Here is a 27,706-nt window from a genome sequence, read left to right on the forward strand (position 1 = left end):
AATGTTGGGGATGAAACAAGAACGGATGTTTCATTGCAATATTCACAGTGATCTTATGAAATTTATGCAAATAACACACTTTTTACAATTTCTAATGACGGTTCAGACTTCACTGATTAAACGGAACAGGGAAAAAGCGATAAACGGATCTTTTTTTAAGACTGGCCAGTTTGGAGTTGATTCAATTCTTCCAAGTAATACGTGTTCAATTTGTCGATGAAGAGGAATGTTAAATTATCGTTCTTAGACCTGATAGTAATTAACAGCATACGGAAATGTTAGTTAACGTGTACCTACAAGAATCCTTGCGTTTCGGTCATGTGAAAAGTCTGAAATTCCCTAATGAAAAAAAAAAGATATATTCTGTGAAAAGCAGAAAATTGTATCAACAATGAGCAATCCACAAATGGAGCTTTTAAGTTCGACACATGTTTTCTTTCCAACAGAATCTCTATATATTTCTTTGCGAATCCTGCAAAAGTTTAGGAAATGAGAAGTCTTCTTTTTTTTCTTTTTTGCTCCAGGGAAGAATGTTTCAAAGCCTGGTCGACTTTTTACGACGCCAGATACGATGGGGGATAACGGGAGGGAAAGAAACGAAGAATCCCTCACCGCGTTTCTTTCGTCTCGTATCTCTCCGTGCATTACCGACATCCATACCTTTGATTTACATTGTATTAGTGATTTTCAAGGTAGGTATAGAAATAAGGCCGCAGCTTATATAGGTAATCCGCCTAAGGCGAAACGGAAGTAAGACGTAAAGGTCAGGCAAATGATCAGAGAGTCGAATGGTTCGGCCAATTTGGGCACAGCTTAACGATCCCTCTTCATTACTATTCATTATTACACGGTAGGTATCTCAAACATACATCTGTATGCATTATACTCACTTTCTAAACTATCATCTCGTTCAGTTCGTACATTTCTCTCCCGCGAGATAATTTCACCTTTTGCGTTTAGGTTAAATTTTCGCGTTTTCTTTCTTTTTACTCGTCGAATTTTCAATTTCAGACCAATCGCAGTGAGAAACAAGAAATTGAGAAGGAAACAAGAATAGATTACAATTATCCTAGATCCTTTACCCTGGATCACCTGCACTTGCATCTAGTTAGAGACAGGGACTAACTTTACGAAACAAGAAGAGTTTCCTGCAGTTAGTGTCTGAGACGCGACTTTACGGCCATAACGCGGCTGCGAGTCTTCCTTTGCGTCTTCTTCGTTAGCGAAGAGAACCAAGGGGATCGGGAGGAGCAATTTACACAGGTAGGCTAAATGTATATTATATATATACATATATACACAGCTAACTAACGCGAGCTCGATGATGATTGCACAGTCGATCCATTCAGCGAATAAAGTTAAAGAGAAGGAGAGAATGAGAGAAGTAGAGAAAATTTCTCTCTCTAACTCTCCGTCCGTCTTCCTATACCTATCTCTCTTTCTCTGCTGCAGGTAATTGCCGTGAGAAATCGGTTATCGCCTCGGGAGTTAAAAATTAACAACGATGATTAGTCCCATTGACTTGTCTCAACCATAAAGCAATGTTTGATGTAGGAAAAAAATTAACTTCAATTCATGACGCTAGTTTATTTAAAACACTAACGGTCATCTGTGCAATCCATTAACAACTGAACAATCATTTTTTGATAAGTCGTATAATTTCTATATAGATGTTCGAATGTTTTTCCTGTACAGGTTAATAAATATTCGTTGGTTGTAAAAGATTAATTGACTGTATAGAAAACGAATTCAAGTTATTAAATTTAACAAGTTGTCGAACGAAAATATCGAATCCAATCAAACCACAAGTGCGACGATTTGAATAAAATTTTCTTGAACATTCGAGTGAATTTTATTTGAACAAATTACAAATTTAACGACAAGTTTAGACGTGAGTGAGAAACGTTTTGAAGAATAGAAAATCCCAGTGTTTCTCTGACATATTTGCGTGAATGGCAATTTCGTGCAATTAACTAGATGATTTTTAAAACTCTAAAATACATGGATAAAATAGTAAAATCTAACTATATTTTCTAAAGCATAAACACAATTGCGATGCGATAATGGAACCGAGAACGCAGGTGTAACAAATTACACTCTACGGACAACGATAAAAAAAAGTATTCAAAATAATATATAAAATATAATATACAGTGGATAAAGTTTCTTTCTCCTTATCACTCAATTCCGCGTGTAATAAGTGCGAGGAATGCGAGACGAGGACAAAGAGAGATCAAAGATATAACAGAAGCAGAGCTAGTTCGATTAACCTGGTATACGTTACGAATTACGATGCGTCCGTAATTCGCGGTAAGATTGCAATTAATTAACCAACTCGCGACTCGGCGAGTTCTCTTAATTGCGAATCAAGCCGATGATTGTATCCAACCATTCCGACCATGTGGACCGATACCCGATCTGCCTCTACAACTGTCAACTGCGGAAACGATCCATATCGTGTACGTTTCCTGCTTATTTTCTTTGTCTCTCTTTATTGTCTCTCACGTACCTTTTTTTTTCTAGTTTTTTTCGATTACACCGTATACATCCTACAAAACAATATTTGCCAATAAATGTAGGCGGGTATACACGTGTTGCAACACGATAAGGACGTATTGAAACAGATGTAAGAAAAATGCAGAATGCGATAAGGAAACAATGCAATTTATAACGTTATCAAAATGGTGCACGCGTGAGACACAATATATGTACGTATATATAATACCAACTGAGTGTTTCTTCGTGTTTATTTTTTTTTAAACTTTAACGTTTCTTCGATAATTTTTGAGACGGCAAAAATGCTGGCTTGCTACGGAACGAGAAGTGAAGAAACGGTCAGATTTTTGCGCATAAAGAAGATTTCCTGTAAGTATAATCGTTACTTCCTGAAGCAGAGCGAACAAACAACCGTGAGATGAATGAATGACGCCTATTTCCTACCCGACTAATAGAAAAACAAAACATCCGAGAAACTTTCACGAGGAAACGAATTTCCTGCGCATACAACAAGCAGCGAGTAAAATTTTCCATTGCCATTATTACATAGGTTTGCGGGGTTTTTTTTATAGCGATTTTTTCCCTCCGACCGCGAAAGCGATGACTCATTCACGATGGTGGCGGTGATGGTGATGGTGATGATGATGATGATGATGATGATGATGATGATGATGACGATGATAATGAAGCTGACAATGATGACGACGAAGATGCCAATAACGCTGATAATGATATTGATGATGACGATGATGATGATGATAAAGATGCCAATAACGCTGATAATGATATTGATGATGACGATGACGATGATGATGATGATGACGATGATAATGAAGCTGACAGTGATGACGACGATGATGCCAATAACGCTGATAATGATATTGATGATGACGATGACGATGACGATGACGATGATGATGCCAATAACGCTGATAATGATATTGATGATGACGATGACGATGATGATGATGATAACGATGATAATGAAGCTGACAATGAAGACGACGATGATGCCAATAACGCTGATAATGATATTGATGATGACGATGACGATGACGATGACGATGATGATGATGATAACGATGATAATGAAGCTGACAATGATGATGACGATGATGCCAATAACGCTGATAATGATATTGATGATGACGATGACGATGATGATAAAGATGCCAATAACGCTGATAATGATATTGATGATGACGATGACGATGATGATGATAACGATGATAATGAAGCTGACAATGAAGACGACGATGATGCCAATAACGCTGATAATGATATTGATGATGACGATGACGATGACGATGACGATGATGATGATGATAACGATGATAATGAAGCTGACAATGATGATGACGATGATGCCAATAACGCTGATAATGATATTGATGATGACGATGACGATGACGATGACGATGATGATGATGATAACGATGATAATGAAGCTGACAATGATGATGACGATGATGCCAATAACGCTGATAATGATATTGATGATGACGATGACGATGATGATAAAGATGCCAATAACGCTGATAATGATATTGATGATGACGATGATGATGATGATCATGGCGATGATGATGACAATGACGCTGATGATGATATTGATGATGACGATGACGATGATTATTGTTACTACTATTATTATTATTGATGACGATGACGATGACGATGACGATGACGATGACGATGATGACGATGACGATGGTGGTGCTGATGATAATAATCATTTTGATTATGGTTATGATAGCGATGGTAATGATGGTCACGGTCATGGTCATGGTGATGATAGTGATGATGAAGAAAAGGGTTCGCCGACGCGCATTGTTATCGCAGATCGCATAGTTATCGGTATGTACGTATGTATGTAAATTGTACATATGTGTGTACGTACGTACGTGTATATTTTGCATACGCAGATGTATCGTGGCAAACTTGTCGGTACATAGCGAGGAGGATCACCATGCATGATCGCGACACGTGCCCATCATCTTCTTCTCGTCAACTTTTACGCACGTGTACTGTAACAGCTCTTACAGACGTATCGTTCTTATCTCGCGTAAGCATGTACGTACATATATATACCTAAGCTCCGTATAAGTATGGAGTACTTCGCATCGTAAAGTCTAGTCGATGTGCGAGTGTTTCCGTTGGGAACTGTTATCGTAAGACCATCATTGCGTAACACGCCGCACAGACTTTTCTGTACCGACATGATCTTTATAGATGTGATGTGATGTACAAGCTTTTCCCCTGTATCTATAATATTTACTTCTTTTTCTTTCTAACACGTCAGTTTATACTTTTATTTCATTTATTTTTTTCATCACATCAAGTCTAATTCTTCATAAATAATCTGTAAAGAATCCGCATAATTATGCATTCAATGATTTACATCTTTCGATACTAACTGGTTTTAGTGACTTTCAAGCGTAACGTTGATCAAAATTCCTATACATTTCCAAAATTTTTGTACGCGAAATAATTCCATTTAGAGGTGCTCATTTCGACAAAAACATGATTGTTTGGTTGTTTTGTTAACAATTAATACAAATGTTTGAAACAAATCAGTATATTTATGGGTGATAAGAAATCTGGCCGGAAAAAAAGTGCCCGAAATTGCGTAAGTTCCGTTTGTGAAGTGATGATAAGAAGAGTTTCTCGCATTCTTTCATCGCCCGTAACACGGAAACGGAATGTGATAAGTTGAAACGACTCGTAGAGATCCAGTTTAATCTTTAAGCCACATTTTAAACTTTGTTCGAAATTCCTAGGATGTCCTATTCTCAAGGTAGAGTCTGCAACAATATCGGTATATCTTTACAGAATCTTACTTTTTCATGATTTTAACCATTTCAGAATTCCAATGGACATATACGTTACAAAAATTCATAACAAGAGTGATGCATTTTACGATCGATGCCTCTAAATCGATCTCTGTTGGACGATTTAAATTTCTCGTAAATTTGAATTCCCTGATAATGTTTCCAAACAACGCTCCCTTTCTTCGCCTATAAATATGCATCTCTCTCCCCCCCCCCCCCCCCCTTTTTTTACAATATGCACAAACAACGATTGAGGGTACGAGCACGATTCGTATGAATTGGAGATATCGCCGTGGCAATGTATTCCCGTGAAATGGAAATTGAATCTTTGAAATAGAACGAAGGGAGTTGAATTCAAGAGAGGAGCGAGTAGAATAGAATGGGAAGGAAACGAAGAAAGGAACGAGAAAAAAGACGTCCCGACTTCAACCCTCCGTCACTAGCACGGATGTCTCGAACCAAATGCATTTATTCCCGTGATCCAAAAGCCAGACCCGAGCTTTTCATCCCCCAAGGAATATCAATTCGATCCGCAAGTTCGCGTTGACGAAAAATGAAACCAAGATCTAGAATTTTTAAACATATTCACGGACATACAATAAAATATTTCTCTACTTATCTATTTTTTTTTCCTATGTATATGTCGATTGAAGAAAGAGTTACATATTTCTGGCATTAATTACGAGGAGTAAAAGAAAAAGGTTCCTTGTTCTCCGATGTCTTTTAATTGGTAACGGAACGCATCTCCATGAATTTCATATTTAGGTTTTCAAAACAAACTTTTCTTTACTTAAGGGGGTATTCTAGTGTAGAGGCATGAATTTGAGGTGTTTTTTGAAGTGCTATAAACAAAAAACAAAAAATATTTTTACCATCCATTTTTTTATCAGGCATTTATTATTATTTCACGATTACAAAAAAAAAAAAAAACAAGTCAAAAAATACAAAATTGAAAGTGCTATGAGTTGTTGAAGTGGGGGGTACAAAAAAAATGGCGCGCCAATGTTGTCAGGATTGCAAGCATTTTCAAAATCAGAAAAAAAAAAAAAAAGATTATTAATCTACATAAATGCAGCTATCGTACTAACTAAAAAAAAGTCGAAAAAAAATTTTTTTTTGCCAAATTACGGCTGTCCGAAAAAATAATACGTTTTTTTTGACTTTTTTTGGACGTTTCTGAATTTTTTAAAAATAGTAAAAATTATTATTTCGTTATAATAATAGTTCGTGCGATAGAGACATGTATTGAGAAGATTCTCACCAAATTTCAAGTAAATCGGTTCAATAGAACTTGAGAAATCATGTCAACCGTTTTGAAAAATGTAGTTTTGAGAAAAACGCGTTTAAAGTTTCGAGTAAAATTCGTTCCAGCCGAGCCAGTATTGAAGACGTGTCACTAAAATAGCTATATCTCTGAAAATGATTGAAATTTTGACTTGTCCTTTTAAGGACACATTCTTGAAAGGTTAAGCTTTGAAAATATAAAAAAAAAAAAATCGATTTTTTCAAATTTCTACACTAGAATACCCCCTTAATTCTGGTCGATATCGTGCGACGATAATATCATCTCCGTATCCTTTAATCAGGGCATAATGTCTCTTTTCGCGCACGGACACAATAGTCGAACCTTGGGCTCATTCGAACTCGAGAATAAATGTCCTCTCAAACGTTTCAACGAACGCGAACATCGCTTGAACGGACAGAGAAGGGAAACGGTGGTATGAAACTTATCGCAAAAGAATCGCCTACTTTCGTTGGCCTAAAAAGGTCGTTCCGTGCGCGAAGATAAAGAAAAAAGAGAGAGAGAGAGAGAGAGAGAAAAGAAAGAAAACAACGTCAAGAGGAGTAAAAGAACTAAGATTGCAATGCTTGATCACTCGTACGCAAGACTAACCATAAACCCGCATCGTGTACCTACATGAACCATTAAAGTTTCCGTATTTGGAAACGATTTTTACACTAAAATGTTTTACGCGAATAAAAAAAGTCAAACGACATTAGAAGTCTAAATTACGACGCGGTTAGAAAAAAGTTTACGATTGCCTGAGAGAAAAACAATTGTTCACAGATTGTATTGACGAGAAACCGAGTGATGATGATTAATTTTTAGTACCTACACAAACGTGATAAAATTGCAATAAGGGTTCAAATTCGTGACGTTATGTCGTAAAATTGCATTTTGAGGAAAACTAATCATCTCGTAACTCTGGAATTGTTTTTTGCTAATCGGTAAATTGTGATAAATTATTTAGGACAAAAGGATCATACTTTGCAAATTGAAACCCTTCGTCAAAGTTATTGTGAAGTTGTGCGAAATAAAATGATGTCGTTTCTTACAACGTTTCGTTACATTGACTTAGAAACTAAATTAAACGTCGTGAATTGTAAAGAATATTTGCGACATACGTTATAAAATTTATCTACTTACAGTCGCACGGATTTAATTTTTTCCAATAATTTTCAAACAAATCATTATCCGCAAGGTTCGATAAATTAGAAAACTGAAAGTAATTGTCTAACCGCTTATCAAGAAGAATTAATATTAACCTGTCGACAAGATTTTCTTACGAATAAATAAATTGAAAAAAACAAGGAATAATTTGTCTCGAGGCACAACAATAAACGAACCACAATACAGCCGTGAAATTTAGAATCGAGGTTCGAAAAAGAATGCGAATAGGATCGTCTCAAAACAGGATATACGATAATTGTTATGTTCTATGTACAAATGCACACTATATAATTAGTTGCTACACATGTACCTGTACAACAGTTGCAACTAAGCGAAAAAGCGACGACACTTCTACCAACATCTCAAAGTTTTATTGTACTCCGTCTGTATTATTTTTTTTTTATTTTTTTGATTTTTTTTTTTTTTTAAGTTGTTAGCGAGTCAATTCGTTGTCGGCCAGGATCTCCTGCATCGAGTCTCTTTTACTCCTCCAGAGTATTTCGCCTTGGGCAAAGATACGGACACTTATTTAGCATAATAAAGCCTTACTTCGTTTCTACGGGGACTGCGGCAGGAAAAGTTACCAAGAGACATTTCCCCTCGGGCAAGCTCTATTTATGAGGCGTTCCGTGCCAATTCTACCACCGTCCGATCCTGTTCATCAATTTCGATTCATAATTTTATTTTTCTCACTTTATACATTGCATTATTTTATATTTCGAAAAGAAATTGGAATATTTTTATCTTATACGAATACGGGATATCTTCAAGCTTGAGAAAATCGATCAAATTTCTGTCGAAGAAAAAATTATCCAGAATAAAAACAGCGAAGAAATCACTTTTTAAGCCTGTACGAGATTCATAAATGAATAAAAGTTTGAGAAATAAAAAAGGCACATCGAAAAATATGTAAGAAGGAACTCTGCATCGAATTTTCAAAGAATAGAAAAAATTGATTCCTAGAATTTCCAAATTTAAACAGTCTGTTAAAATGTAAGATCCGTTAATGGAAAAATAGGCAGACGATTAGAGCGTTGATCAAATTGGCAAGGAATGTCTCATAATATATATGTGTGTGTCTAAGCATGTGCATGGATATCTAGTACCCGTCAACCCGTCGAATTTATTTTCGTTAGTCATCCTGCTCTTTGAACCCCTCTTATTGTTAGACAGAGACGGCAAACGGCGCCCTCTTCACCCTCTCCCTTTTTCATATTTTATTTTCCTTTCATTTTTCCGTATCAGCCTTCTATTTCTCCTCCGCAAGCGAGATAAGAACGCGACGTTTATGCTGTTGAAAACGCTTCACCGAAATAACGAAGACGTTACTCAACGTCGGTGTAGTTATTTGCAATTACTAACCGCGTAAGGGTTAATTTTGTGTACCATGAATATAAATGAATATAAATAATATGTTCAAACGTTGCACATTATTACTGAACAAAAGACAGAATTTCTCTTGCGAACAATATTGTAGCGTGTTGATATTTGTGAATAAAGAAACGTTGGAGAAAGTCAATAATTTTCGATCAATCTTAGTTCAATTTTGACGAACTTTTACCGTTGAAAATAAGAATTTATAATGAAATGCTAACCGGAGATTGTAACGAAAAAACTAAGAAGCAAAACAAGCTTTTTTCCAGAATAATTCTATCGAAATGCAGATTACGACTAAATCCGCGTGTGATTTGCCAGTCGGTCTTGATAAAAAATGGATAAACATAATTAGGTATAATCAGGCTGTAATTGTTATTTTCAAAGATTTATGCATCCAGAGAAAGAATAGCACCAAAAATTCTGCACTGAGAAAAATTTCATTTCTTACAGTAACTAGGAAAATTGAGTATTAACGTCAATTTATTCTTGCGCGATCATTAAATTTCCGCAACAATTGCAAGAAAATCTAGTAACAGTGATCGTAACGAGAAAGAATAGTAACGGATACCAGACTTTCCGGCAACAACTACAAAACTAATTTTCATTCTGTACCTAGAACTGTATTTTTCGATTGTGGTAAAAAATGAAAATAATTAAGAACCGAGCGGTAACCAGAACCAAAAATTTCTCTCTGCGTGATCAACTAATTACAATACGAAAAAGCCTCACTTGGTTTCACTCGTTTGTGTTATTTTATTTATTTATTAATTTTTTTCACCTTTAATTTTTTGCAAACACGCCGAAAAAAAATTATTCGGCTACTTTGCTTTGCTCATTTCAACTTCAACAAACTCTGCGTTCCTTCGGAACTAACAGTGTTCGAACCAAAGCATGCGGAGGGTTTCCAAAGTTCCTTCCTCTTCCTCGCAGCCAAAGTAAGTAAGCACACGTACACAAGGAAGCACCACACGTATCGTAGTCACAGCTAGTATTGATTTTAGAAACTTCCTTCTACTTCGGGTTTTGCATTATAAGAGCGCATAATTCTCCACGCTTCCCTTCTTCCCTTCCCCTTCTTCACTCTCTCTTTCTCTCTCTCTCTCTTTCGTTCCGGCTCTTCTCGCCCTTCGGTATCGTGGAATGCGGTGGGTTTTACTCCTTGGTGTCCTGTGCGAGGCACATTCTTTCAACTTATACATGTTTCACACACATTCAGGATATTGCGGTTTCGGGAAGTTGAATAAGAAAAAGCCGGAAACCTACACGTTTCTGCTTGTCGCGTATACCAGTTATTATAATCTTATATTATAATCTTCGCGCGTAACTCTACTACGCGCAATATTCAACTAACCACATGTAGGTTATAACTTTGCCTGAACGACAGATTTTTAAAGTGGATAAATCCGATTCACGCAAGAAAAATAAAAAAATAAGTTACCGCGATAAAATCAGTTTTCTTCCACTTTTCAGTACAAAATTATTCACGGATGGAGTTTATGTTATTTTCTCCGCAATGTATCGGTTTTGGTGTTGTGAATATTGCGTTGTAAAAAATTTCTACCAAAAGGTCTGGTTTGCGACTGATAATTTCACTCCCCAAAGGGAACTGCTTCGTTTTATTGAATACTGAAATCAAATTTTACATTTTACTGGACATTGACGCAAAACTCGGTGTGAACGTTTCCTGAAATTCGTAATTGTTGTTTGTTTGAAGTAAACTTGTGCGTAACACGTACAGCAGCATTGATTCATATTAAATTCACCGTAATTTATCTGAATAAAGATAAAGTAAGCTGGTAGTAAAAATTAATCATATTTACAATTTACCGCGTGGCATGTTTGTAGGCTTGTACAAAAGCAAGTCTGCAAATGACATGTGAAAAAACGTTAGAAATTGCGTGTCAAGTATTTCTCGCAAGCGCTGCGTCGGATAATTTGAAACTGATGAAACCAAGATAAAATCGGTCGAAATTGATGTTCGAGTCACAGTTGAAATCACAGGGGAAATAAATTATGATACCGTCAAATATTCAAGTCTTTAGGATTGACCCGATATTGATTTGAATCCAAAAAACTGTTATAACCGTTAAAAGAAATGAAGAGAGAGTTTTAGTGAATTATTGAAAAGTAGTTTCTCTAATGGAAAAAAAAAAAAAAAAAAAAAAAAAAATAGGGCATCGTGAAACGAAATCGATGCAACCGACTATATTTTTTACTTGCATTTTAAAGGGATTGAAAATATTTGAGGAAAGAATTGCTTTTTCTCTCATTCTTTGTCTCTCTGTTTGGCTATTCCCTCCTTGATGCAACAATTTTCTGAAAATTCCAGACTTTCCAGGTTCCTTTCAAAAAGATAATACACTCCGACTTCAAATTCGTCATTTATATGAATATTATAACGAATCATTTTTATTAAAAGATATCTTTGCGTGTCCTAAGATTGATAACATTATCGGAAATCCGGTAGCTCTAAAAATGAAGCAAATTGTGCTTATATTTAGGAAATTAAAATCTTTCGTAACTACTGCAGTCATTCTGAAGTTACAAAGCGTGATGACAAATCGAAGAAAAAATACATGACACATTCTCGATTTCAATGTGACTGAAGTATATGATTTTTGAAAATACGACAATCATGTTTGATGCTTTGAATCGCCACGATTCAACAAATTGTGAGAATCCATACAAAACGAGCCGGAAAAACATTGTTTTTTCATAATACTTTTAATCGATAAGAAAAAGTAGAGATATAATGGTAAAAAGAAAGAAAAAAAGAAGTGTAAGAAAAAAATTTTATTTACGAAAAACAGGAAAAAAAAACAAAAAACATAATCGTTCACTTGAAAAAAGTAATAAAGAGAAAAGGTATAGGTAGGTTTGTAGATAAAACATTGAAAATTAATTCATTTCCGGTATAACAGACGGTTCAAATTAAACGGGACGTGGCAATTTTCCACGCTAATGATTTGTCTGTAAAATCCTTATAAATATTAGATTTTTTCATAGAGCCGTTTCCGTAATCATCGCGGGAGTTTATCGGAAATACCGAAATTTTTCTAAAAACCTACGTTTCGTAGTTGAAATAAGGAAAGATCGATTTCCGACCGAAACTAACAGTTTTCTTACATCACTAAACGTGATAAAAAAATTAAAAAGATACATCGGTGTATCGAAGTTGATAAATTTATTTTCCTGTCGAATGTTTCGCGGCCAACCAAGTACGTACCTTGTACATAATTCCGCGACACCGACGGGCAAAGGAAACGAACCAAACTGGAGAAAGGAGGGAGAAACGAACGAAACTATGCGGCGGTGCGCGTTGCCAATGGAAACAGAAAACACACAAACGCCGACACGAGGTCTTTATTGTACCGCGTGCCGTCTCCTAGGTTCCGAACTACACAGCAGCAGCAACCGCTCGCCCACTTCCTGGTTGCGTCCAGCCAAAGCGGCGCCAGGGACTCGAATCGATATGTCATCGGCCTGGAATTTCGTTTCCGAGACAACGCCGCAGACCCGAAGTAAACGTCGACGCGGATTCCGGTTGCACCTGACACCTTACGCCTTATAAGACGTGTAACGTCTTGGGAATTTCTCGGCTCTTTCGAAGTCGGCAGCAAGCCAATTATTCCGGTACACTCGGCAGCAGCGATCCCGAGATGAATCATTTTTTCGACCGCTCGGTTACGTTGGCGATACCGAATCCGCGACCGCGGCGCCACCTTCGGCCGTCCGCGAAACTAACCTTAAAATATGATATTCTACGGTCATGGGACACGTTGTGTTTGCAAAGATTGAGCCTGTTTCCCGACCACCCGGCGGTGGCGCTGGGGTATGATTCAGGATTGCCAACGTAAGCGACTTGTTGAAAAAATTACCCTGCTCGTAATCAATGCAGCCAAGTGTACGTCCGTTACGTGCGTTTACAGATACGCTAGAGGACTCGAGCGTCTTCAAGGATGAATCAAATGTTAAAGGAGGAAAGAAACGAGCGGTTAATATGGCTGACCTTGATAGAAAAATTCGGTTATTCAAGTATCTCAAGAACCGCGCGATCGATAAATTCCGATATTTAGTCAGTTCTGAATTGCGTCGATTGTGAGCAAAATCATCAAAATCCTTTTGTTCGTTCTCCAGATATTTTTGTCGGAGAAAAAAATTGTAACACAAACGAAAACAACCATTCGAAAATGATCAGAGGTGATTCTCTACAATTTTAAATGTTCAGATCTAGTGAAAATCTACTGAAATCTGTTCACTGAATAAAATGAGCCCAAAACATTAGAATAGAATGATAAAGACGATCTGATGATAAAATCTCTTCTCAAATCGATGACATCTTAATTTGACTTTGTCGAATTTTCTGAGATCAATTCTTATTACATACAATAAGGGATGTTCTTTCATTCGAGTTTACTATCAGTGAAGCAAATAACATCGCTGGAGATATTTTAACAATTTTTTTTCACACTTGCTAACTTTTAATTTGGACGGTACAGACGATTCATCCAGAACATATTATTACACGGAAGAAGAGAACAGACGGAATGCCGAGCGATGGAAATAAAAACTTGGTTGAGACGTCGGTTTCTTTTTTTTTTTTTTTGTATTAATTTTTTCAATAAATATTCAATCACCTATATATGTAATTTCTTCATTCTACAAAATAATTTGCTTTAATTCAACCTGATGTTTTTTTATTACCGCCGCAAAGAAGTAGAGAATAATTTCATTAATTTTAAAAACAGTTTTTCAAATTTATTGATATCTTTTCATTGTACAATGGTGCCTATGAAGTGACATTATACATAGATATCACTGTTTGATTGAAATAATTTAATAAAATCAAAGAGACTCTCGTGAATTTAAAAAACCTACTCATACGTTTTTAGATGAAGATATTTTTTTTATTTATTTTTTTTTTTTATCAAGTAAAACTAAATTATTTTGTGGTTTAAAATCAGAGCGTCGCAGTTAACGAGTTTTATTTTCTAAAAAATCAAACAAAAAAATAAAACGACCCCTGGATAAGTAAATGAAGAAAAAAAAAATCCGACAAAACTTTGCTCTGACAATGCAAAAAATCCAATCTTACCAAGGCATAGGTAAAAACGTGTCTGGATCTTCATTACCGAAACGGTAGATAAATTTCCAACAAAAACGACGTGAAGTTACCGACGTCTTGATGTAAAGAGAGCTTCTACAAAAAAAATTCCGAATACACATGCAGTTACAGCCCGTCAAACTGGGCTATATAATAGATGAGTCCAGGTGATAAAGAAGCTCCAGTGACGAGCAAGAGGGGAACTTTTTTATACGCGCTGTATTAATAAAATCTCCGCAACTCTCTGCTGCACAGGTACGGAATACGAACTAAAAAAAAAGAAAAAGAAAGAATTCGATGGGAGGAGCAGCTGTGATGTAGATATGTAACGTGGAGTGGAATCGCTTTGGGAACCGGTGAGATTCGTATAAAAATCTTCGTGAACAACTAATTTTCATCAAGTAGAAAATATTATTTTTCAATTAACAGGAAAGATCGAGAATGACACTTTTTTACGTTCCTTAAAAAAAAAAAAAAAATAACAACGAGGAACAAATAATTTTTGTAGAAATACTTTCAAAATAATGCGACACTGTATTTCAAAGTTGAAGCATTTGTTTTAACGTAGTTTCTCGAAAATCCCCGTGCATAGCACACTCTAAAAAAAAAAATCAAAATCTACCATGCAATTTGTACGAAATAATTGTGCCCATCGGTATTAAAAAAAAAAAAAATAAATAAATGGTGCAGATTACAAAAACTGATCATCATTATCGTTTGTAGCGTATAACTATCATCGTATCACGTATGATGTATATTGATTGAAAAGATAATACCATCCGCGGAGATTCCCGCAGCCATACGCATAAGGTTAATGGGTAAAGGTATAACGTAGAACGGCTAGAAACGAGCTCCAACAGGGTCCCGAGGGTCCCGAAGACCCGGGGCCCTTCCTCTCTGTGGGGCATTAAATCCAACACCAGCTGTCGCGTCGTCAGCTGACGTAATATAGCCGCCATCTTGTTTCACGTCGGCGAGATTTCGTGACGACAGCGATTCGAATTTAGTGCTTCTAGTCTTCCTCTACTTCTTTTTCTTCTTCTTCTTCTTCTTTTCTGCAACTTGCCAGGCAGCCTCTTATCTGTTACTCGTCTATAAAAGCGTTGCTCCGCAAGAAGAGAAGAAGAACAAGAAGAAGAGGAAGAAGAAGAATCTATAGGTTAGGTATATACTACGTAGGAATCTGTAGTGAAAAGAGAGAGGGGGAAAAAGATGGGGGACTCTGAACTATTATTCACTCAAGATTTACTACATTCCAGGTATAGAGGCACCGTCTCAACTTTTGTGTTTTTGGTTTGTACCTACTCTGCAAGAAAAGAAATCCTATGTCGTTGCCGAATAATAAGATGTCAAGAATCGTCTTTCTTTATACAATAGTTATAGTAGTGATAGTTATATTGTTACAATTGTTTCTTTGTATATATATATATATATATATATATATATATATTTGTATATATATCAGCTATCGAACACGTGATGTTGAAGTTAGTAACGTTATCGTAGCGAATAATACTGAGGAAAAATCATTATTTCACAATTTTGGAATGGTCCCAAATTCGGTAAACCGTCACGAAACAAAACACATTCATATTTCGAAATCCTAGTACCTTCAAAATCGTTTGAAAATTAAGAAAACAGTGATTTTTTTCCCCAATGTTTCGTTGCGATAACGTTACTAATTTCAACCTTTTTCAATTTTCGATTTTGTCTTATTACACGTACACAGCAGGCTAAAAATTGGAATGCTTGGTAAAAATTACTTTTTCCCCAAGAAAGCGCAGTAAATACACCAAAAAGTGAATTATAATTTATCGCGCCTGATAATTAAAACACCGTCAAATCGACTCCTCAATTTTTTAGACTATTGTAAGATATTCGTCTGGATTAACTCGGGATTTTTTGTCAATTGGTTTAGTTTTTTCACATATTGTGACATATCTACAAAATGCCATCGTCGCGTTTATAAATAATAATAATAGTAATTAAAATAAAATTAAGCATGCATCGGCATCCCAACGAGGAAGGTGGAAGTCGTTGTTTATCGAACCAGCAATAATTGTTACACACGGATGCAATGATGAAAATTCTCAAGAAAGAATCTACTGAAATATATGTACCTAAAGATATCGGCAAACATTCATACATTCCGCAATTTCTCGAACACACAATTCAAGTAAGGCGCGATCGCCGCGAAAAAAATGTTTGTACATCTGCGCATTGAATAAACACACTCGTCGCGTGTAGTATCATTATAAAATATTAAATTACCGCTGATGTAGTTTTATGGTCAATTTGTTAGTTTTTTTTTTTTTTTCTTTTTGTACGGAATTTGACCACTGATTATCAGGTTGTAGGAAAACATGGTAGATGTATCTTGTTCAGGTATCGATTTAAAAAAATCACATCACAGATTAAGAAATAAAGTTTTATACAGTGAAACTGTTAATAATATCGAGTAATTCTTAATATCTCACACGATGTAGTACATCGAAAAATTGATAACGATATTATTACAGACTAGCATGTTTTTTTTTTTTCTTCGATTTTTATACTTTTGCGCGAACAAGCATAATTCAGTTACATATTTACCACAAATAATATGTAGTACATACTCTAGATACCTGGACATATATGTATAACCTTCCAGTGTTACATGCGAAATGAACACAGCGATACAAGGCAGGCTAAGAATTCACCACCGTGCCTTCTATACTTTTATCCGGTTTCTAAATCCTGCATAATTTTGCAAAATATTTCACGTTGAAACGGTGAAATATACGTACAGTTGAAACAGAGTACATCAACGAGAAGTGAGATAAGAGAGCCGGTCTGGCGATTATGCGACGAGAAATTCGCGTGTAGTATATTCATGTATTGAAATACGTGAGTGTGAAAAAAAAAAAAAAAAAAAGAAAACAGAACCACGATTCGTTTTTCGCATTGAATAACACAAGCGTAGTTTTCGCCACAGATAATAACATTCAGGCTATTTCACTTGGAAATTTGTCAATACTTTACGTATTTCAAATCGATATAATTTTAATTTTTTGCACGTTTCTTCGTTCGTAGACGATTGAAAATAAAATTGAACGCCCAAATAATTTATTATGAATATTTGTGCAGCTCACCAACCTTGAAATTGAAAGTTGTCATTTTTTCCATCTTCTTCCACGTGTTAGATGAAAGTTCTAACTTGGCAATGTTTGCGATATAATCGGTGCTTTGCGAGTTACGTAAGACCTGTACGTTATATAGAGCGTTAAATTTGTCTAACGGTGAATTCGTCAATCTCCCGTAACACCGTGAAAGCGATTAAATCCAACTTCCAATCATTCGCTTTTAATCGCGACCCTAACCAACTCCAGTTCGGCAATTAATCTCAAAGGTGTCATCTCGACACGCCGTCCAGAACATGTTCGATTCCCTTGATTGTCGAACACGCGTGACACGGAGGAACGAGGGAAGGGAGGAATCGGACGGGAATGGAATTGGAACGACACGTGCTCGCCGCTCGGCCCTTCGCAGGAAACAAAAGACACGCGCTTTCGGAGCGAGCCTGAATCGCACGGCACATAACGGTTTTTTCGTAAGGACGGAACGCCGCGAGCCACGGAGGAATGTTTCGTGGTATTATTCAAACGAGTTAATAGTCAGCAACGACTCTGCCTATCGCCGAGATTAGCAAACTTCTCGGAGGGTAAAAACCGACGATGAGACGAGATGATAACGAAACTTTTCACGGCGTAAAAAGTTCCTTGATAGAATAATACATCGTACTGAAAGTTACGAGAGTCGTTAAATCTAGTAACTTTTCTACGCTCTGTGCCTGAAGTTTACTACAACGCTGCAGGGAATATCAATTCCCTAGATACGAATAAACCTTGTAGGGAACTTCTTTGTCATAGGTTGATAATTACCTGATATATTGGATGTAACCGTGCCTGGCATCTTCGAAGAGAAACCCAGGGTTCCGCATAACGATATTTTCAAATACCATTAAAACACACTTGATGATTGGTACACGTGTATTCCACCACTAACACCCGTTCACTCGTTGTACTGCTAGGCTTGCGCATCCGCATAAATCCGTGAATATTGTATCGAAACTTGTTTGGAGCACACTTTCGGTGATAAAAACTTGACGCTGAATAAAGAAGAAGCGATTATGACAAGTTACTCAGAGTTACATTTCAAGCACACACTAAAAACGCCGACGATCTTTTTCCACTAAACACACACGCGGCACGGTATTCGAATTTCAAATTTAAATTCCAACCTCGTTGTAATCGATCAGGCTCACTTCAACCGCGATATTTTCGCGGTAATCATTTTAAACCACCGAAGTTGAAGAGAACGAGGTATAACAAGAACGAGAATAAATATTCCATGGCAAAGTTGACTGTTCCGTAATTCAAACGATCCGATATTTCTGAGAATCGTACGATTCAGCCGCAATTTTCAAACTCATCGTTGAATCAGTCGATCACCACGATAACATCGTTTCCCCTCAATCTCCTCGTCGTTTCGTAACAAATTCACCGTCGATTTTCGTCAAGCGAGAAAAGAACGCTCACTCGAGGCAAACAAGATAAAACGAATAAAAAAAAACACAGCAAGCCACACAGCGTCGAACCCACCCGCGCCTATTATCTCCAAATTTCCACTTCACGAGGCTGAGATTCTCCGAGTTTCGGATTAAACTGCTGCGCTGCGCACGGACGGCGTGGTTTCGTGTCGTTCGACCGTAACGCGACGTCCCACCATCAGTTTCAAAAGCTGCGAGAGCTTGACGCGCGCGCAGCAGCGGACGCGAAGCGACTGAGGATCTCAACGGCGAATGCCTGCGACCAAACACGAGACGCCCCCTCCCCTCTCCTCCCCCCCTCCCCGCCCCGTCAGACGACCGCAACGCTCCCCCTGCACGCCGCCGGCAGCCGTCTGCCGAGGACCCCTCGCCCTTGCAAGTGAGGGCAACCCCCGTGTGACGCTTTTTCCAGGGGTCTGCGAATAGTGCGGGTTGAGTCGAATCGAATCGAACGGTGAAATTCGACACGGAAATCGGAATTGAATATTCCCGGTATTCGAATTATTCGAATACTGGGGTATTCGTTTCGAACAATGGTTGAATAGTAGTCGAACCGAATCGAATAGAGAAATTCGACTCGATAATAAAAATTGAATATTTCGGAATCGAATATTTCGAATAATTCTAATAATGGAGTATTTGTTTCGGATAGTAGTCAAATAATAATAGGCGAATCCGAACGAATAGTAAAATTCCGGCAGTCGAATAATCGGATTTTTCGAATAATTGTAACGGTTCGGATGCTGAAATATTCCTTTCGAATAGTGGTTAAATAGGTAGAATTTTTTCAACAATTCAAATAGTTCGAATACTGAAATATTTGATACAGGGAACGGATCGAATCAAATCAAATCTAATGTTCCAAAATTTGGATGAATCGAATTTTTTCAACGATTCGAATAGTCTGAATAAATTGGAATATTCGAATGGGTTACATTTTTGAATAATTGGAATAATTTCAGGTAATTAAGATATTTCGAATACTGGAATATTTGATTCGAATAATAGTCGATTCAATTTAAATTAAATTAATTTAATTTTTTTGGAATCAAAATTGAAACGAGCTTTCTTACTATGGAAATTTTATGAATCTATGATCAATGTAGGTGTCGTTAGTTTCTCCTGTCACTTGCATCGCTAATCATTGGCACATAAAATTTACCGAGTTCCAGTTTGGATTCCAAAAAAATAGCGAGCCACTGCTGTGTACATATAATTTTCTATCAAGTTCGTAGCCATTTTTACAGCAACATTACAGATTTTTATTATCGTTTTTCTCTGAAATGTATTCTAAGAGTCGAATTAGACTTTTCTGTCAAGTCCGGAAGGATTATAAATTCCTTAGAGAATATATTGAATATTTTTCTTCATACAGCGTGTCGATTTGTTACAGACCTCTGACTGCGGATAAGTTTTACAGAATTATGCGAAAACTTTTACAGGCAAAACTTTGACCACAGTGTTCGATTGAGACACGGTAAGAGATTGTCAGAAATATAACACGAATGTAAAAACGACGTGCGAAAGGTAAATTGGCGTTATAATAATTTATAAAAATGAAATATCCAACAATCCAAGAATCTGTGAACGAAAATTTGCAACGAGTACATTATCACTAATACAAACAAAATTGCAGCCTGCCGACAACCTGCTTTACTTACTAAACACTGAATACGGAAATTAATTTTACTTTAAACCAAAGAGGTAAAAAAGGAAGTTTCGAATATCGGTCGGTAAAAAATCGATGAAAAACCCATCGAACCCGTTACGAATGAGAAATTTACAAGATAATGATACGCTCGAACACTTCTGGCTCGCTAATGGATTCTATACGTTACATAAGAATATAGAAGTTTATATTCGTTGAGTTTAGACACTGTATGACGAAAGAGGAGAAAAAGGAGGAGAAGAAATAAACCAAAAAGAACAGCAAATCGATCCGTAAAGTCCATCGATGGGATTTAACTGACGACGTAAGTTTCCGACGTAAACTTCAACCGGGATGTAACTTGATTCCTGCGCATCAAGCCGATGAAAAATTGTCTCATCATTTTTGCATCCGTGACAATTTTTTCGCGTATCAGGAAAGATCTATTTATTTCAAAAAATTCTTCCATCCTCGCCTATTTTTCAACTACCGTGATTGTCAAAGCAACGAGAAAATGGCTACTCACGGGTTGTAACGCACACGCAAGTAATAACGCGTACCAGAGGAGTTTACAGATTTACGCACACGGTAGGCTGCGTTCTGGACATGAAACGACTTTAACAGGAACAGGTGCAATGCTCTGGAAACCTGTTTTACGTAACGATTACGGACCGCGTTTCTCTCTCCCTCTCTCTCTCTCTCTCTCTCTCTCTCTCTCTCTCTCTCTCTCTCTCTCTCTCTCTCTCTCTCTCTCTCTCTCTCTCTCTTTCGCACTCTTCTCTCGCTCTCTTTCTGTCTCCCGATACATGCACCAGCTTCGAATCACACAAAGAACGCCTTGGATGACCAACAAAGCATGCACCAAAATACCCGGTCGAAATAAATCACCTCCTCGCGCAGAGAGCGGACGTTCGTGTTTTCGTGGGGAGAAGAAAAAGGGAAAAAGGACCGATAAAAAAAATAAATAAATAAAAAATATAACTGCATTTGTTACACTGAACCCGACTCTGATTTTAAATTCCTGTCGAACGATTGCCAACGGGGTTCCAAAACGCTCGAGGCCACTGGGTCAACCCATGAACAATTTTTTTTTTATCGTTATTATAGAAGCAAATATTTGAAAAAAAAAATAAAATAAATTTCACATCCTTCAAGGAGTCAGATTATTGTGCGAAATATATTTTTTCGAAAAATGCAAAATTTGAATAAATATACTTGGTTGAAAATATTTACAATCAACTCGATCCGTGGTAACGTTGAACAAAATGTTTTTCAAGCGTTTCTTCGCGCATGGAATCGTATAATCAAAATAGAATTGAATTGGATATTCAATTATTTGTTTTCACAGTCAATTATCGGCTGTGTAATGAGTTTTCATTTTCACCGTTACTTTCACCGGGGATAGAACAATTTTCATAAAATTTACCAAATCGCATCGTGTTCAATTTTCATTTTTCAGTTAACACGCAATTTTCTTTTTTTTTTTCAGGCATCAACGACGCGAGAAAACGAAGGTGAAGTCTTAAAGACTTGGGTAAATATGTAATCAACTGACAGAGATGACAAAAAGAGAAGTTTCGTCATGTGCGCATAATATTCCGGACATGAATATACTCTTACAATATTCGAAATTTATCGCGAATTAAAATCATGTAGAAAAGGAATGAATAAAATTTATAGAAATTTCGGAGCCTTGGACGCAGCGGGATTTTTACCTAAGGAAGGTTAGTTTTCACAACGTCGGACAATACGCCGTGTGAAGGTGTCGGTGTGTGAATAACTTGGCTAATAATCATCCGAGGATGAGACGATAATATATATGTCGTGTAGAACCGGCGATAAAGGCGTTACTGCAACGAATGTCGAATATCTGATGTAACCGGCTGACCTACACCCGCACAAAGGCGAGCCTTGAAACATTTTCCGCGGCTTTTACGCGTGCAAGCGAATCAGCGAACTGCCTCCGAGGAGCGGAACGCCGTTAAATACGGTATGAAATAAGGAGATATAGGCAGAGAAAGAAAGAGAGAGGAGAACAAAGACCGAATATTGGCGAACCTTCTTCGGCGAAAAAATGTTTTTAGCATTCTAACCTGAAAATCGTGATTTTTTGGCTTTCGTGATAAAAATTACGAGTAATATTTTTTGATTCGCGTGTTACAGCACTCACTTTCGCCTCGTATCGTAAACCTCACATCTTGTCAAAAAAAAACCGTAACCATACTCGTTATGAGATGTACGCGTTATTCCATGCGTGATTTCCGTACATAAAGTATCCGTTTCTATGACGGTCGAGTGAATCTGCATATGCGCATGCGCGGAGTACTGAAAAGTCTTTTCCGAACCGCGCGCATGCGCTGTCGCGCACAAATCTGACATTGCGCCGCCCTAACCTCAATTTCGTGCTTCGTGAAAAGACGCGTAACATACTCTTGTTTTATAAAGAATCGTCTGCAGCAAGGAACCAACAGCTTTTCGCCTTGCGTATATTACAATATTCATCTTCGGCTCGTATGCACGCTCACTTACGACTAATATTTCGAACTTATACTCCGACAGAAAAAACCGCGTTTGGCTCCTTGTTACAGAATACACTGATATGTTTATTAGACATTGCAGCTGAAGCGCCATAGCCTGTCTGGAATATGTGCAAAATTGAAAAATAAAAATCAACAAAGATGGAAGAATTCGATTTATGAGACGAGCAGTGCTAAATTCGTCATTTTCATTAACTCTAATGGGTAACTTGGGGGTGGACATCACCCCACACATTTTTCAAACTCCTCGTAGAGTCCCTCAGTACCTCAACTTTACCTATGTTTTACAATATTGAAAAAATGAATTTGCCTCAGGAAAACTGAGAGTGTTTTTTCTCCAACCCTTAAACAATACCTAGATATTATTTTTAGATTTTTAAAACTCATCGTTAAAACAGGGTACCACTTTTTTGGACCTGGGGTGAATTTGACCCCGTGTGACAGTTATGCGATTCTACGAAATTGTAACGAGTTGGGGTTAACATCCCTTTGGTGTTTTCATTAATTTATTTCACTTTTCTTTTTTCCAGCGTATTCTTTCGCGGTATTTTGCATTTTTTTTGGCGCGGAAACAAAGGAATTGTCTCGTCCCGTAAACGATACCCACTTATCGTTATTAATTTTACTTTTTTATCGCCGATAATTAATCAAACGAGGGGCTCGTTTCTCCCCGCGTCGTTTCTCGACGGCTTTAGAAACGGACGTTAACCCCGATCATACGGAATAACACGCAAACGCGTGCAGCGTCTGCGTCACACGGTGTATTCGTATTTCACAACGCGTTCATCCACGTCTATCTGACGCAATGAACCTGGGAAATTTTTTGAATACGCGTAAGAAGTTCGATCGTTATTCCTAATTTGCCGAGACAGTAGTTGCAGATTTTTTTTTCGTCTCCGTTGAGTAAAGACTGCAGTGTGTTGATTAAAAGTAAAAAAGAAAAATTTGCGAATCGGGTATGCAACAAAAGTGAAAAAATTTTTACAGAATGCTTCAATAATTACCGTCTACTTCTATATCGACGTTGAGAAATATTAAACATCTGCATCTCAGTTAGGTTTTATTATGAATAAGGAATTTTGAACCAAGGTTTCACGATATTCCATATATATGTTGTTTATATGTAATAAATATCCTTGAAGTATTTGCAGGATGTGGACGAACTTCCACGTTATGATAATTACACTATCACATCAGTGTTCAGACATATGGTTTATCGGGAGAAATTTTGTTTCAGTATAGATGTATGATAAAAAAAAAAAAAAAAAAAAAAAGAACCATTTATAAAGAAAGAAAAAAGTTACTGGATCGAACGAAACACAAATTTTGCGATATTCCGCATCGTCGCATATCTTGCTTGATTCGCAAAATATTACGCTACGTTCTACAGACGAAATTTACAGATACATGAAACAACATGTCTAAATGGGTAAATAAGACGTGGCGAAGTTTTTACGGAGGATTTGGAAACTCGAATTAAGAAATTGCCACGAATTTTGTGAATTCATCAGTTTTGATCGATGCTTATGATAATTCATGAATTTATTACACTTTGCAATCCATGCTCCCCAGTTTGTAGGTTATAAACTTATTTTCGGCTTATAATTTGCTCATTAATTCTCTTGCTCAATTTCAATTATAACCTACCATTATCGAGTACCTAGTCTCAGTAGGTACTTTCGTAAAATTGCGAACATTAAGGTGAAGTTGATCTTTATTTTAAACGATGTTAGGTATTGCAAAGAATGCAACAGAAGCTTCAGCATTGTTGTGATTGGATTTGTTGAAGAATGAATAGTCGAAGTTGGTTTTTTTCATTACACGAGACTCGGCGCGACGATGTGGTTTAATCCCCCATCTAAAAATTCGTTTTTTACACCTATCGCTTGTGTACTTTTTGAAAGTGTTCCAGGCTTTCAAGAGATGTGAAAAAATTCAGGATTTCTTCTCAAAGTGTTGGCTACATCAACGAAAAGTTAGCAGACTCAAAAGTGTTTAAGTGTATTGTTTACAAAAATTGATATTCAGAAAATGACTGTTCCTCTAAAAGTCCCGGTATTCACACGACAGAGGGTTAATAGTTACGCGAATCCATTGACGGTTTGAAATTGTCCAAAACATTGGATATGTTAAATGTAAGTTACGATTCCTCGGGCAGGTGATTCGGACAATTTCTGTAAAACTGAACGTCGACGACGGTGTGACGTGAACAGAAACCAGGTACCGTAACGAACAAACATTCCGCCGGTCGTATTTTATCTCATTGCACAAATGCGCACACAGTGCAGACCATGAGCACGGATTAACGCTGAAAGATAAATAAGTTCCGTCCTCAGAAAACCCGTTCGAACATAGGCAACAAGTAGTGTAGGTACATCCACGAATTAACAAAGGTCGAAGGGCCGACGGCTGCGTTTTGGTAAAAAAGAAATGAACTACGAGACTGTGGGTAAAAAAATGAATATCGAACAAGTAAGTAAATAATGAAATCGTGAAGAAAAATATTGCCGACGACAAGGACGCCCGTTCGGATAGGTTCACGTTAAGTGCACACGTGCTGCACGTGCCTGTATGATATATTCATTCTGAACTTGCGGTCGGTTTGCCCGCATTAGAATCGAACAAACGCGTCTGAATAATGGCCACTCGGTTTTTTATTTCTACATTTTGCGCAACCATTCTACCCGCACATCCTTTATTTCTGGCGAAGAGCGTGTAATAGTACCAAGAACTCACCTCCAATCGCATTTCTGTTACAAGAAAAATGGTGTCTAAATATCTAAGCACAAGTGTAACACTTCCCACTCAAGAAACATTGTATTTCTTGACTTTGCTGAGGGGACGATTTTTGAGACGCTGTGATTGAGCCAAACAAACTGAAAGTGTGAGGTGACCGTCCGTGGAGTAAAGTTATAGAGCTTGTTTTGAACCAAGGGATCAGAACTGCCCGACCCCGATCTAAACACAGTGAACGTAATTAACAAGATCAGCCGTTGAAAGTCAGAGTGACGTAAAGTAAATCACCGTTTGACAGAAATTCAGTCAAGACTTTCAGCTTTCACATCGTGACACAGTGAACACGTCGAGGATTGCTGCGGTGGTGTTTGAGCCGCCTGTCTGTCTTATCGTTTCGTTGGATCACAGCTTACGTTACCAAGAGAATTTATAAAACTTGTCAAGGTTCCTCGGTCGTGTGTTTGTCGTTCCCACTTTTACGCACAACGCGTCTCAATTCCACGGACAAATAGCTCCTTGGATATGTTCTCTTTGAAGAAGAAATATCAGGGTGAAGTTTGTTTTTCGATGTTGATTCAAACCATCCCAAGGCACGCGCTCAAAGACTCTTTTCTTCTCATCCAAAGACTTGAGGTATTCAACGTTGATTGCTGTCAAGTTATGCGATCCAAAGTTAGAAACTATTATGGCACCTGCGTCTCGTTCATATACACTGAGAATTGATCACTTCCACTTTCAAGCCTGCTGCTCCTTTCACGGCTACCAACTCCAAGGTGATCAGAAAATTTTCCGCAAACTCTTTCGACCTCACGCTTTTCATCACAGACGGAAAAATGCTTCCGACAATGCGAAAGCTCAAAGGATTTGTTAATCCAGCGATCTGATCGCGGGACAGGGAAGCGTTATCCTCGCTCCGTTAGTCGTTGTATGTAACACGTACCGGGTATATTCCATTTCACGATATGTAGTCGGACGCGGTAACGACCGCAAGCTAATTAACCGTACGGTATAATTAGACAAGCGCAAGCGATGTCTGAGAAAATGTTCGAGGAAACCCGCGGGAGGTTTGGTATGCGACAAGCTGGTGCGATAATCACACACGCATGTATACAGAATTACACAACATCTGTTAACCGAAAATACACACCCGGTTCCATTGTTGTTGACTTCAATTTAACCACTTCTTAGACTTCAATCTAACTCGACTGTTCACATCCACCGTCTCTGCGTGTCTTTCATCACGTTGCGTGAACTGCCTAATTGACGTATGTTTCACTTCGGAATTTCCGCGGATTGTCGGTGGGAATAGCGTCGATCGCAAGGTAATTAATACTTGGCGATATTTAATACAAATAATAAACACTCGACGATAGAAAGATGTGTAATAAGTTTCATCTTCAGAACCTATCAGCGACTTCGACTCAGGTACACAGTAAAATTCGAGTTAACGGACTCGTTATGTGCGTTACCAAAAGTGGTAAATCAGTACTTCATTATGCAAGCTTAATCCGATGCGCGAACCATTACCAAAAACGGTCTAAGGGTTGAATAGAGATAAAAAAAAAACAAAAAAAACACCAGCCGGGTTTCGGTTTGCGGAGAACAAAAACATCCGGGGATCGAGGATGTTCGTGGATTACAAAGGATTTCTCAGGTCTGCAACAACGGTGTCAGACGATCCGGGCTGTCAAGGATTTTGTGGTGAGGCGTAACGCGATAAAAGCCAGACACCTGGGAGTTCGAAAAGCTGCGGCTTTGACTATGGCCGTATGGTTCGAAGTTATGACTCATTGTGCGCGTGTTGGGCGAGTGTCGTCGCGTTGGTTGTGTAGGAGTCTGGTTAACACGTGCAATTTTTTGAGGTCTTGTTACTTGCATGACCGCAGAGTTATTGTCATCCATCCTCGTTACGGCTGACGGATGCTTTATGAAACTCA

The 27,706-nt window shown here is 37.6% G+C and overlaps 1 protein-coding gene across 6 annotated transcripts in view; it reads right to left on the reverse strand.

Moving 5' to 3' along the window:
- The window catches only part of LOC124305271 (protein phosphatase Slingshot homolog 2), a 183,024-nt gene that overhangs the window by 88,755 nt on the left and 66,563 nt on the right, over window positions 1-27,706 (reverse strand). The window contains exon 1 of one of the 6 annotated variants that reach the window (XM_046764503.1): window positions 18,181-19,051. The exons of 4 other annotated variants lie outside the window; for them this stretch is intronic. In XM_046764503.1, the coding sequence (XP_046620459.1) occupies window positions 18,181-18,260 (80 nt within the window). In that variant the 5' untranslated portion in view covers window positions 18,261-19,051. Of the gene's footprint in view, window positions 1-9,934; window positions 9,954-18,180; window positions 19,052-27,706 lie in introns of those variants that run through there. One more of the 6 variants, XM_046764506.1, reaches the window with a different exon arrangement.

Source organism: Neodiprion virginianus, chromosome 5 (genome assembly GCF_021901495.1).
Source record: "Neodiprion virginianus isolate iyNeoVirg1 chromosome 5, iyNeoVirg1.1, whole genome shotgun sequence".
Taxonomy (NCBI): domain Eukaryota; kingdom Metazoa; phylum Arthropoda; class Insecta; order Hymenoptera; family Diprionidae; genus Neodiprion; species Neodiprion virginianus.